At 42.0% G+C, this 13343-nt stretch overlaps 1 protein-coding gene and 1 long non-coding RNA gene across 3 annotated transcripts; one reads left to right on the top strand and one right to left on the bottom strand.

Moving 5' to 3' along the window:
- The first annotated feature begins 59 nt into the window (after positions 1 to 59).
- On the top strand, positions 60 to 7171 carry LOC309366471. Its single transcript, XR_014166715.1, has 2 exons — positions 60 to 255; positions 5724 to 7171. It is a non-coding gene; the product is annotated as an uncharacterized lncRNA (long non-coding RNA).
- A 2053-nt stretch (positions 7172 to 9224) lies between these two features.
- DPY30 (dpy-30 histone methyltransferase complex regulatory subunit) lies at positions 9225 to 12971 on the bottom strand. Of its 2 annotated transcripts, none has more exons than XM_081905072.1 (5): positions 12775 to 12971; positions 11923 to 11989; positions 11792 to 11839; positions 10830 to 10972; positions 9225 to 9404 (listed from the first exon to the last, which is right to left on the bottom strand). In XM_081905072.1, the coding sequence occupies exons 2-5, from the start codon at positions 11956 to 11958 to the stop codon at positions 9332 to 9334; spliced, it is 300 nt and encodes a 99-aa protein (XP_081761198.1). In that variant the 5' UTR covers positions 11959 to 11989; positions 12775 to 12971; the 3' UTR covers positions 9225 to 9331. The 2 variants fall into 2 exon arrangements, with proteins under 2 accessions (XP_081761198.1, XP_081761197.1); XM_081905071.1 differs by having other exon boundaries at positions 12806 to 12964.
- Between the last annotated feature and the right edge of the window lie 372 nt (positions 12972 to 13343).

The raw sequence follows: 13343 nt of genomic DNA, 5'->3' as shown, positions 1-13343 counted from the left end.
CCGTGGCAATGGCTTCTGGCCTTCGCTGATTGGCGGGGCTGTGTCTCTGAGGTGAAGGGAAGATTAGAGGGGGAAGGTTGGCTGCTGAAAGGGCCTCCGGGCGGGGAGCGGGGCGTCGGCGGGGCGTGTGGAGCCGCCCGACTGCTCGTCCTGACAGCCGGGAGAGAGGCTTATGCGGGAGCCCCTGTGCCCCCCCCCGTCGCGGAAGGGGCCCTACGTAAGAGTTGAAACGAGAAGTACCGTTGGGCGCCGGAAGTAATGTGGTTGCTCTTTCAGCCTCCGCTTCTATTCCGACCCGTTCTCTTTCACTATTCTTTAATATGGAGACAGGGTTCAGGGTAGAAGAAGTAGTGCGTGATCGCATCCACCTACATTTAAAGCACACGACTCCCTCCCCAAAGATTCCTGGAAACTCTAGTTCGTCAAGGGTGCTGGGAATGGTAGCTCTGCAATTCTGTAAATAACAGTTCCCAGGATTCTTTGGGGAGAAGCCATGTGCTTAAGATGTGCTTTAATTGTATGGTGTGGATTAGAATAGAGCACACTACACGCCTGAGATACTTAACGAATCATTAGTAGGATGGCAGCCACAGCCTCCACTGTTGAGAACATAAAAGGCTTCACTTTATTACAGTATTTTAAGACCAAAGGTCCCTCTGGTCTTTTCCTCCCAAATGAAGCAGCTCTTTGAAATCCAAGAGCAACCTAGTGTATTCTGCAACACTGCAAGGCATTATGCTTTGAAGCAGCTCAGAATGACAAAATGGACTGGGCTGGCCCTAAATCAAATTTGCCATAGGGACAGCTTTCTAAAATGGAGGGCGGGACCACAAGCTTTATCTTGCATCCAGGACAAAAAGGCAGGAAGGAATTGTGGCCAAGTCAGTGCAATCATTTCAGAAAGCAACGTGAGTTTTGAGCTCAGGAACGGCTGTGTGACAGAGTACTAACAAGTTCCGAATTTGCAGTCCTGCAAGCATGTAAACAAATGCTTAAGAGTTGAATAATCCAGTGACAGGAGGACTGAAGTGTAAAATGCACACCGTTTTTATAGTTGCATGCTTAGGTTCACTTTGAGGGAGATGAAACCGGATCATGGTGGGTTATACAAAGGCAGCCACTTAATCCACTTCAGCTCTTCACCCACCCAATTTGTCATCTGCTATATTATTGGACCGCTGCCATGGAGACACCAGCAACCCTCAAAGGCCTCTTCTTCCAAAATAGCTAATAAGACTGAACTGGGGAGGGGGAGTGAACATGACTAACGTCATTAGATTGGAGAGAGGGAGTGAAAAGGAGGCAGAGCCCTGGAAGTCAGCAGAGGAAAAGCTGAGCAACAAAGCCAAAGGGGAGGGAGTCTGCGCTTTACACAGGAATATCCCATCTATCAAAGCTTGGTCTGTGCAAGTACAAACATGCACCCACAGCTCCACAATACCCTTGAATTTTTTTAAAATGTTGGATGTAGGAACCCAATATGAGCAACTAAGTACCAGGCAGCAAATAGGCTGATGCTGTAATTCATGGGAAGTAGCAAATGTGGCTGGATTTGGGTAACCCTGAAATAATCTAGTAGCACAATTCAGGGTTGACTATCCTTTAAAATTTAAAAGCCTAAACACTGTGTTACTAAACTTTAGGTTAATGTTAGTCAGGAAATACTGGAAACACTGGTTCAGATCCAGAAACCTTTGCGGCTTACCCAAAGGCTTAAGGTGGAGTAAGCAACAAGCATTGCACATTTTATATGAATGGACTGGAGTGTTCAGTTTAAGATAGCAATGCTGTGCAGACTTGTTTGGGAGCAAGAGCTTTTTGTTCTCCAGACTTTTAAAGTTTTGAGCCCTAGGCTGCAATTCTATACCTGAAAGGCCCATTGAATTCAGTGAGGCGTCTGAGTTTACATGCACATGATCACACTGTTAAGCAATTTTACCTGCTGCTTTTAATTGTTGGTTCCCTCCTTTTTGACTGGAAATATTCTGAGTTTCGTGTTGATTTTATTGTTATGTATGCCTGAACAACTCTGAAGAACCAGCTGACTAAATGCAGAATATAAATAAGTTATGTTGGGCTTAGTGTAATTTATTTGTAAGTGTGCCATGCATAGGATCCAGCTGGATTACATACAACTCTATTAATTTTAGGCAACTTGTTATTGGGGGGGAGGCACTGTGAGGACTGGATATGTGAAATCAGCATATCAAGTGTCCTGTGTAGTGATGCCTTTAGGTATTGCTTATTCTCTGTTTTCATGCAAGAATGTTTTAGCAAATGGAGGAACATCTGGAGTACCAACAGAATTTTCTGAACCCAGAACTGTATATTGATTGGGCCCTCCACACAACCAGCATAGGGGAATAATAATACTGGCCTACCTTGCAGGGCTCTTGGGATTACTAAAATACTACGCATGAAACAATCTGAACATTTGAGATGTGCTATATAGATTGGTCAAATATTTCGCCAGTAACTGTTCAAACTAGATTCTGAATTGCTTTGTGACATAATTATCTGTCCCTGGTGCTGGTAGTCATGGCATTGGACCTAAATCCCCAAACAATTCAATATATAAATACCTCATGCTGGGAGCATTAGTCACCAAACTGGTTATCCTTTCAAAAAAACCGATAATTAATGCAATCCCTTTTATTTAATGGAGAGACCCTTTATCACCACACATTTGCTCCTGTGTTGATTGCTGTTGAAATGTTCAGGATAATCAGACATGATAATAGAAGATGGATTGATTGTTTGCGATTCAGCAAAAATTCAGGTTTGGGCAGTTCAGCAAAAATCTGAAGAAGAACTGGTTTTTAAAGTGTTGTGCTCAACCTATTATTTATCTGTATTAATAGCTTTTTCTGACTTGTAGTTTTGTGGTTCTATTGGAACATGCGGCTTTGAGTTCAATGCTATGACTCCATTTCCCACACACTTATTTTGCAGATTCATTATTCACCATGGAAATACATGGTGTGTGCAAGCACATGCACGCACGCACACACAAAAATTCAGAATCCTGTTACTATAAACATTCTCTTTCCCACCCCACCCCCTCTGCAAAACATGCTTTCAATTAAAAAATATCATTAGGGGCCTGTGAATTGGAAGTAGGGAAGGTCACAAAGGCAGAGTGCTACAAACAGCAATTTTCACTTATACCAGTTAAGGGTTGCTAAAACTCCCTGAGAAATTGAAGGCACAAGTAGTTGTTATGAGAATCACATTCTTTGTCACTGGAATTGCTTGGCCAATTTTTTGATGGGATTCGATTGGTGTTGCCTGCAGAATGTCACTGTTTTGCAAGAGGGATTTAATTGTGTACTGGAAATTTAGGTTTGTGCAACTAAATCACTCTGGATTAAAGCACTCTGTACAACAAATCCACTTTTAAAAAGGAGAGTTATTGGGAAATGCACTGAAAATAATGACAGATTGACAGGTAGACCTATAACCTCTGTGAAAACTCATCGGGATGAAATTAGGGTGAATGCACATTGTTGCACTCTCCCCAGAAACAGATTAGAATGAAGATAAAGAGCAGGCATAATATAACATATGTGTCAACTTTATGCAAGGAAATCAGGATAAGTGGTTGATAAGCAAGTTATCCTCCAAACTAAATAGTGTATTAAGTATCACATATTGCTATATAAGTGGGGAACATGAAAATTTCAGTACTGTACCTTATTCGACCACTTGTTTTCCCTTATGCCAGCCCTGCTATCTCTGGAACAACATAAAATAGCTTGTTTTGAAAATGCTTTTATCTCCATCTTCATTTGGCCTGGGAAAGCTCAGCCTTAGCATGCCAAAAGATGCTTCATGTTCATATGAGAGTTACTGAAAAAGATTTTAGGCTCCATATCAAGTGTAAGAATTATTTCTATCAGACTGCTGATATTTTGCTTTGCTGCAACCTACTATTTCTTTCTCACTTTGACTCCTTAATAAATACTAAGTGCTTTGCAGACTTAGGATCATCTCACCAGAGTGTTTTAACTAGCTTGGGTCCAGACCAGAGATTTGTGAAAGGTATTGGGAATTACTTGATTGATTCTGGCTCCAGAGGACAGGCAGATGTGAAGGATGTTCCTTCCCTACTCTCAAGAAACCCCATAGCTCTGAAGTGCCTTCTGCTTCAGAGCTAGAGAGATAATGCAGGTGGTTGTGATTATTAAAGGGTCACTTTTCTCTTGGTGGCATTTCCCTTTTTGTTACACACCACAAATCTCCAGAGTTCTATAGAAAACTACAGCCGGTAGTGTTGTCCTGCTAGGGCCTTTGGCTGGTTCTGCTATGTAGCAGGCTGAATTGACTTGCCTCTGGTGGCATGGGCAGGAGGAGGATAGGGGGCAGCAGGAATCGGTGCCTGAATTATGCAGGAAGATTTTGTCAAGCATGAGCCCTAGCGAGGTTGGGGTGCCATTAGGCTTTGCTTTAGGTAGCACAGCATCTTGGATCAGCACTGCTGGGCTTAGAGGATTTGCTGCATTTTCAAAAATGCAAAACAGATTGCACTATGCCAGGGGTCTGCAACCCGCGGCTCCGGAGTCACATGTGGCTCTTTTACACCTTTGCCGCGGCTCTGGGGCGGATACTAGCGAGGGGAGGAGGCGCATTGTGTGCCCCGACACTCCCCACTGTGGCGGGCGCTGTACTGGCTGTGACGTCGCATGGGGGCGGTGCGTGCATTAGTCACTGCATTGAAAGGGGGCATGTACGCTGGTCACTGTTTTGAAGGGGAGTTAAGAACACACACACAAAAAAGGTAACTTGTCAATTTAACGTTTATTTCTATGAGGAGTAATTCTGAGGGGTCAAACAAAGAAATAATAAAAAAGTGACAAAAAAGTTATTTTTATAATGACGAGTTTAGCCTGGAGAAGAGGAGGTTAAGGGGTGATATGATAGCCATGTTCAAATATATAAAAGGATGTCACATAGAGGAGGGAGAAAGGTTGTTTTCTGCTGCTCCAGAGAAGCAGACACGGAGCAATGGATCCAAACTACAAGAAAGAAGATTCCACCTAAACATTAGGAAGAACTTCCTGACAGTAAGAGCTGTTCGACAGTGGAATTTGCTGCCAAGGAGTGTGGTGGAGTCTCCTTCTTTGGAGGTCTTTAAGCAGAGGCTTGACAACCATATGTCAGGAGTGCTCTGATGGTGTTTCCTGCTTGGCAGGGGGTTGGACTCGATGGCCCTTGTGGTCTCTTCCAACTCTATGATTCTATGAGTTTCATGGCTCCCAGTTTTTTTTCCTTTGGAAACGGGTCCAAGTGGCTCTTTTTGTCTTAAAGGTTGTAGACCCCTGCACTATGCCTTGAAGACTTGAGACATCAGAGTGAAAGCTGGCAGGCCTACTGAGGACAAAATGCAAAGGATGGTTCCCCAGCACATGCACACGCACCCATTTACAAGGACCAGGAACATACTAGGGTCCTCAAACACTCTGCTTTATTGGTTCTATCAGGTGTTGCAATAATTTTATCGTACATCCTAGCATTGTTAACCACAGCAGAAACAGAGCTGTGCTTTGTTGTGTTAGAAAAGCAAACCCCTTTCAGAGTCTCTCAAATTTCTTGTTTCCATGACAGTCAGAAATGTAGTTAGTTTTACGGCTTCATGTTTCTTGCAGAAGACCTACCTAACAAACCCTTTTGCAATGTACAACTTTGATTTATTTTTTCTTCCATCTGTCCTTCCTGGATAACAGGTGACACATCATATACTAAGATACGTTGACATGAATGACAGCTGAATGATTGGAATGCTGATGGTGCCTGGCAGCTGAACTAAAGATTGGCAGGGATGTTAAGAAGATTGGTCTTTGAAATACCAGTTTGATCTCAAAAGCGCATGGCCTCTGAATTGTTTGGAAACTTCTCTGCAGAGTGCTTTTCAGGTCGAATTCAACAATTTATTCATGTGCCACAGATGATGTACCACCATCTAGTCTCTGTGTTTCATGAGATCAGAGGCGCCACCTTCACCAGAGGATTGAGGGGGTCTGTGTGCAATGTTGTGATGCACTGACGTTGTGGGGGGGGGGAGCTCTGAACATTGAGGGGGCCCGGCTCCTTAAAAAAAAATCAGGGGGTCCCCCAGTGCTTCAGCCCCTAGGAGCCGGCGCCACTGCATGGAATACAATGGTAAATTTCAGAGCTAAAGAAAGATGGAAGCCATTGCATTGTACTACTTGCTTCATTTATGGAAAAAGAAATATTACTCAAGTTAGTCTATATTTACACTACTTGGAAATCCTTCCTTCTGAGATTAGGGGGTTTCCTGTACTTACACTGGAGAGAGAGAAAAATGAACTATGCACTTGGCCAGGATACTTCCATGTATTCTTGCTTCAAATCTTCCTCTATCTAAACTGAAGTACACAGAGGTGAAGTACCTGGATTGCTCATTTGGTTAGAGTGTGGTGCTGATAACACCATGGTGGCAGGTTTGATCCCTGTACGGGGCAGCTGCATATTCCTGCATTGCAGGGGGTTGGACTAGATTATCCTCAGGGTCCCTTCCAACTCTATGACTCTAAAATCTGAGCAATCGTAATCTCCGAAGGCTCAACTCTGCCCCCATCTTCCTCCCTTTCTGCTGATTCTTGTGTCTATTTTTAGATGATGCCCCCTTAAGGTAGCAGACTGTAAAAAAAAAAATTCTTTGACTATATGGTTCTATGTTAAACCTATGCAGGTTGTATCCAATGATGGCTTTGCCTGGAAAGTGCCTCTGCTCATCTAAGTTGGCTGTGAAAGACATCTGACACTGAAAGCAGAATCTTGGCTGTAGACCCAACCTGCCCCTTAGTCACAGATCCTTACAAACCGGTTCAGATGACAGAGTGATAAGAGGAAAGCACTCAGTGAAAAGGTACAGAGTAAGGCGCCCAGGTAAAAGAGAGGACAGGGCTCCTGCACTTTTAATAGTTGTTCAGAAGACCGGATTTCAGCAGGTGTGGCTTGCAGGACAAGCCAGATCTGTTGTGATTCTTCTACACAACCATTCATGCTTCAGGCCCCCCGTTTCCTGCCCCTTTGTGACACCCCAAATCAGCTGCTTTAAACAGCTGACCCATAACGTACAGTGTTAGGTGTTGCTGCTTTTAACCCTGTAAGCTGCTTTATTTTGCATTAAAAGTGGTGTATCTGTGTACTGTTTGGTGATTTTTGAAATATTAATATATATGTCTGAATGTGTGTGTGTGAGAGAGAGAGAGAGAACTTTTAAATAAAATAAATAGCATGGCACAACAGTGAGGCTTTTTAAAATATATATACAGGTTTTTCAGTTTGGACAGAAATAAACACCAGTAATCTTTCAACCCTAGTTCAGCATCATTTGTGTCAAATGGCCTTAATCTTTTTCTCAAGGGGTCCCTCTCCTGGCTGCTGCTTTGCTTGCAGTACCCAGTAGCTTAATTAGAAACAAGGGCTGAACATACTGAAGCATAAAAATAAATATCTGTATTAGAAAACAGTTTAGCTGCTGGAGAAACATGAAAAAGGAACAAGCAGAGTTTTACAGTAAAATGATAACAGATGCTAGAAAAGTTCAGCATATGGGAGGCCACGTAATACCGAAAAGTATGAAGCGTTATGGCTAAAATAATAAACCAAATATTTGCAGAGAACATGGGTAACACTATTCAAAAGGCTGTGTTATCTTTCAGGGATACAAGCTTATCAACTAATAGTTTATGTATCAGTGGAGTTTAAAGATAAGAGTACTGAGGCTATTTTGATTACAGTGTGTTATTGTTATAAATTATATTTTAAATAAAAAAATGCCCTTTAAAAATGAGCAGAGATTTTTTTAAATGAGAGTTCTCTGTCATCTCCTCCAGTATCATCAAATGGGACATATAACAATCAGATTTATATTTAAGTTTATATTTATCAATACGTTTACTTAATTATATCATGTTAGATCAGCGTAGTCAAATATGTTTTACTGAGCAGTGCTGGTCTCCTGATTATGGAGCTTCCTCCCTAAATGGGTGCATTTATTCCCTATGTCAATGATTTTTAAGCAGGCTTTGAAAACGCTTTCCTCAAGACTGACATTTTAACACTCTGCATTTAACTGCTACTTTTAATGATTTATTCTTTGCTGCTTGGTTTCTTGTATTTACACTAATGTTGTATTTTTACTGTCAACGATCATGTTTTAACTGCAGCTGTGTAGCTGTCGTCATAACATTTTAATATTTTGGTTGTGGTTTTGTGATTTGTTATAATGAGCTTTTATCTCATGACCCACCCCGGTTAACCCTGAGAGGTGGCCTATGAATACCCAAGTAAATGCATATGGCTTGTGTCCACTGCCATTTAGGCAATGAAGCCTGCACTCTCTTTTTATATGTAGTTATTACTATATTTGTTTTTGTGCTGCAGCCTTTATTCTTCAGCTTGAAATGTTCCCATTTAAGTTAGGCTTGCTAGATCCATCCACCAGACAATTGTTCTTTGGACCTGGTAACTGATGCGCTGGTTTGTTTGTTTTAATAAAAAAAACCTATTTAATGGGCTGTACACCACTAGTGTGGTTTGAGAACAAGGTAAACCATAAAAATCTGATGCCAACTCCACTTTAGATCCTTTATAACAATAGCTTTGTCATTTGCCATGTTGTATCTTCATTGCTAGGACTCCCTTTCCTCTGCACTGGTATAGTCTAGCTTAGCTAGCCACAGGATAGGACTCGGGGAAATAGTAGGGAGCTTGGTGGGCTATGGGACCGTCGACCCTCTGCTCATTCTTTGGACTGTGAAGGGGAAGCCTCTCAGACTGCACAAGTAGGAAGGTTCTGCTGATGACAATCAGTTGGTTGCAGGGGGTGGGAAGGAAGGAATGAGAAAGGAAGCAATGAGAGCCAATGTGGTGTAGTGGTTAAGAGCGGTGGACTCCTAATCTGGTGAACCGGGTATGGCTCTCTGTTTTGTCCCTGATGTGACTGCATAACAAAAGTTGAGTCTGGCTCCTGCTTTCAACCTCAAGCCGCCCAAGGCTGATCATCAGCTTGTGTCTGCCCTTGTTGTACCTCCTGGCCCCTCCCACTGGCAAAAACCTTTTATTTTCGCTGTGTTGTATACTTTCCCCTTTCTTCTAAGGCTGTGCATGTATAGGCTACAGTGTCGATTTTGCTGACACAGCAGTGGTGTTAGCTCCCCATGCCGCTGACATAACTCAAGAAAAGGCTAAAGAAATTGAGCAAAAGTGATATTTTTGTTGTTGTAGGATTTATACATCAGACAGTGATTCATGGTTATTTAGCATATATACTGATCAGTCAAATGGTCCTCTGAAGATGAAATTAATTTCGGTCCTCAAACTGTGCCTTATTTTTTAACAGGTATGCTGCAAGGAATTCAATGGGATTTGGTGGTCTGAAAATAAAAAGAGAATAGTGGTTTTGTACACACCTACCAATTAAAGAATTCTTTTAACCTCAATTAAATTATCAAAATTACCCCCATAAAAGTAGTTTCAGGAATGGAATCCACAGTATGTAGTAGATTTAAAAAGACTAAAAGTACTTGAGTATTGTTTGGGATCACAAAACATTTTACTTTAATACATTACGGCGGCAGTCCTAACCCTACTTATCTGGGAGTAAGCCCCATTGAATTAAACAGAACTTAACTGAGTAGACATGGGTTAGGATTCTGCCATAAGTAGCAGGCACTTGGTAAATGTAGAGTTGCAAGTGAAAACATTTTAATTTCTTATATCATTAGCATATTTCTCTTAATTTCATCTGCGGTAGGCTAAATTCCAAAGTTTCAAAGAGTGTCAGATTTTTACAGCTGTTCATTTGATCTGCTTTTTTATTTTAACTTGGGGCAAGTGTTAAATTCCTTGAAATGGAAATGAATTCCTTAACTCCTATACTGGACTGGCATGGCTTAAAGCTGTTGAACTATAATATTACATGGTTGTTATTGGGCTTGAAAAATGAGGGGGAAATGCTTAGATTTATTTACTTTAGCCTTACTATCTATCCTAATCCCCTTCTGCTTGGGAAGGGAAATGAGAGGAAACTACTCTGTACCCCTCTAGACATATAGAAACAGGGATTAAAAATATGTAGATTTAGGAATGCTTGGCTCTAGGAGCTCCCACCATCTCATCCTACGGAAATAACAGGAGAGAAGTAGTGATCCAGTAGCAGTTCATCCCCTCCCCCCCCAAAAAAAACCAGGATAATGAATGCTGTGGTCTCTCATCATAGCCATGTCAAGTCAGGTTGTATTCTATTTACTACAGGCCAGTCTTGATCTCCACCCTCGTTCTTTTTAGACCTCTTCCAATCCTAGCTTTGCTAACTCTAAAATGAAACTGGATATTGTACTCATCTGCATCATGCTGTTCATAGTGCTTATCAAATTAAGGCTGATGACCAGAGCCAGAATAACTTCTTCCAGTTTGTGTAGAAATTTTCACACTTCACACAAATGCATTAAAGTCTCATTCCCAAACACAACAAATGTGGTGGCAATAAGTGTCATGACTATATCAGTTCAAAATACAAGTGTGGGCTCACATGAATGAATTATTTTTCATACAAAAATGCTTGAAAAACAGCATATCAAGGGGTAAGGTCTAATGATGCAAAATGCTACATTTATTATGTGCAAATGATTATTTAGCATGCAAAATTCATTCACCTGAGCTCCTATCCACTGTTGTAAAGCCCAGCCATATATTTCCCACCTCACTTGCTGTTTGTAAGAACTAGGCCTATATAATGACTGCAAGCAGAAGTTTGCGAACGTTGTTAAGAATGAAATCATGAAAGACAAATATGTTACCTTTCTTTTGCAAGTACTGCAAGACCTTGTAGTAAGATAGGCACAACTGTCTGGTCCAGATAGGCACGTGTAGGTAGTGACTGAAGATCTACTTTCTGCTTTGATGTTTTCTCTGCACTTGCTTTCTCATTTTCCACTATTCGCTTAAAATGTAAACAAACACTAGATGAAGACAGTAATCCAGTGTTTAAGTTGAAAATATAAAGTCATGCATTTCGGGACTATCTAAAAATTGATCAAAAATCCATATGTTTTACTTATTCGGTGAAATAAGTATGTTTTCTCAAAAAAAAAAAAAACCCCACGCAGAACCCCCCATTAAAAATGTTTGTTTCCTTGAAAATTCTGTTTGCTTACTGTGGCTCCATGAGACAGCCATTGCTGTTTCATTGCCTGATTTTTACAGATTTACAGCAAAAATGTCTAGATGAGGTGAATGGTGGTGAAATCACCTGGATAGTGAAATAAAAATTGTTTTGCACAAAAAATGCACACAAATATGCAAATACATTCAATAGGTTAACATCAATCTGAGGATCTTCATATATGCAACAGTCTTTGTAATACTAATGCCAGGATGAAAGCTTTTAAAAACAGCAAAATAAATCTATCTCATTCTTAGCTGCACAAACTCAGGCACTTCTATAATAAATACCTGAGATTGTAAAGTTGTATTAGACAAGGTATTCTAACACACAAGCTATTCTAATTGAGTGAAGCCCCTATCCCTAGCTTCACTCAATTCTATGAATAAACAACTTTAGCAAATTGTACTCTTTAAGTGTGTCGAGATGAGACTATTATTAATTTATTACCCACCCTTCACTCAAAAGTTCCCAGGATGGGCAACAACCATTTACAATACTGTTTAAAATCTTACAATTAAGAAATACAATCACAAAAAATGGAGCAGATCCCAATTTCAACAGGGAATAGTTAACTCTAATGATAAACTTAGTTACCTCTACGTTCTCTGTAAGACCATATTCCGCATGAGGATTTTCTGGAACCTGCAAAGCATCACACAATTATAAAATATCTCTTACACACACAATCTCACTAAAGCAGGTATTGTTGGGGGTTTTGGCATTACCTGTGGCTGGCTCTCCATAATCTGTTCTGTCTCCATGATGTGTGGAAGTTAGCAAATACGAAGTAGTCTTGGGGAGGAAACAGAAGTTTATCGATTACACTGTGACCAGTTTTAGAAACTTCTCTCTTAAGTACAGCTGATAGTTCATATGTTACCAACAACTTCCAAGTGTCTTTTGGTATGACACATTTCATATCTTCCTGTTAAGAGATATTTTATTTTTAATTTTAAAAAATCCCTTAACAGGAAGATCAAGGGGTTTGAATGTCAGTTGTTTTAAGCAGAAAGGTTAATTTCTATCCAAATGTTCTGGGGGGGGGAGGGGAGGAAGAGCCAGAAAAATGGGAGTTGGGTGGGGGAAGCAGGATCAACTACATGCACTGCTGTAAAAAGCAACGATTGGGGGGGGGGACCTTTGGCCCTCCATATGCTGCTGACCTCAACCTCCACAACAAGCACAGAAAACAGGTAGGGATGGCAGACCAAGAGCATTTGGAGGGCCACAGATTCCCCATCCCTGTTGTAATGGCTGCGTCTTGAACTTGCGCACGTTTACTCAGCAGTAAGTCCCCGTTATTCTAATGGGTCTTGCATTACTCCAGAGTAAGCGTGCCTGCAGTTGCAGCCTATGCGTCCGTAAGGAAAAGCTGCGTCCGATCGAGGAGCAGCCCGAACGTGACTATCAACAGCCGGCCTGCCTGCCTGATTTTCCTTTCTTGAAGGAAACCGACCCTCGTGGCTCCGAAGGACCCCCGGAGCCCGAGCGGTAGAAGCGCCAAGAGGGCAGCAGGCGGCCCGGGACCTCCATTTCCCCGCTCCCCGGCCCCAAGGCAGAGGATAGGCGCCGCGAACCTCGGTCCGCGGCTCGGCAGCCCGCGCTCACCTCCGCTTAGCCGAGCGGCTCTTGGGTTCGAGGATGCAAAGCCAGCAAGAAAAAAACCACCCGTCGCGGAGCAACGAGCGAAACAATCCGCGAGACGAGTCGTAAACAAGGAACTTCGGCTGCCGTATAGCGGTGCGCCGTAAAGGAGGGAGCCGGGAAATGTCGCGCTTCACAGGCGGTAAGCGATTCGGGTCTCTAGCGCGCCTGCGTAATAGAGAGAGCGCTCCAAGGCAGAAGCTGTGCGGTGGGGATTCGCTTGTTTGAGAAGATAAGGAATCTCGGTCGCGGTCGCCACTCCTTCTGTTCAGGATGGCCTTTAGCGTGGAGGTTGGCTCATCGCACAAACTCTGTTCTCAGTTTCCGGCATGTGAAAATCAGAATAAAAAAAGAAGACGAGTGGTCTTGTTCGCGTCTCTTCACCCCGATCAAATGAGTTTGAATTCTACCGAAGTATTTCTTCATTCTGTGTAATAATAAATCATCTTGTCTAGCAACTAGTACTCAAGTTTTGTGCAAAATGTAAAAATATGTAGGAAAG

The sequence above is a fragment of the Podarcis melisellensis genome, assembly GCF_964234715.1.
Source record: "Podarcis melisellensis genome assembly, chromosome: 3".
In the NCBI taxonomy this organism is placed as follows: Eukaryota; Metazoa; Chordata; class Lepidosauria; order Squamata; family Lacertidae; genus Podarcis; species Podarcis melisellensis.
This window is presented reverse-complemented; position numbering and strand designations above follow the sequence as displayed.

Excerpts from the sequence above, each read along its gene's own strand:
- DPY30 (XM_081905072.1), bottom strand. The coding sequence starts at position 11,958 with ATGGAGACAGAACAGATTATGGAGAGCCAGCCACAG. Across the intron at positions 10,973-11,791 it reads GTCTTACAGAGAACGTAGAG|CGAATAGTGGAAAATGAGAA; the intron begins GTAACTAAGTTT and ends TTACATTTTAAG. Across the intron at positions 9,405-10,829 it reads GCAGTACTTGCAAAAGAAAG|ACCACCAAATCCCATTGAAT; the intron begins GTAACATATTTG and ends TTTTATTTTCAG.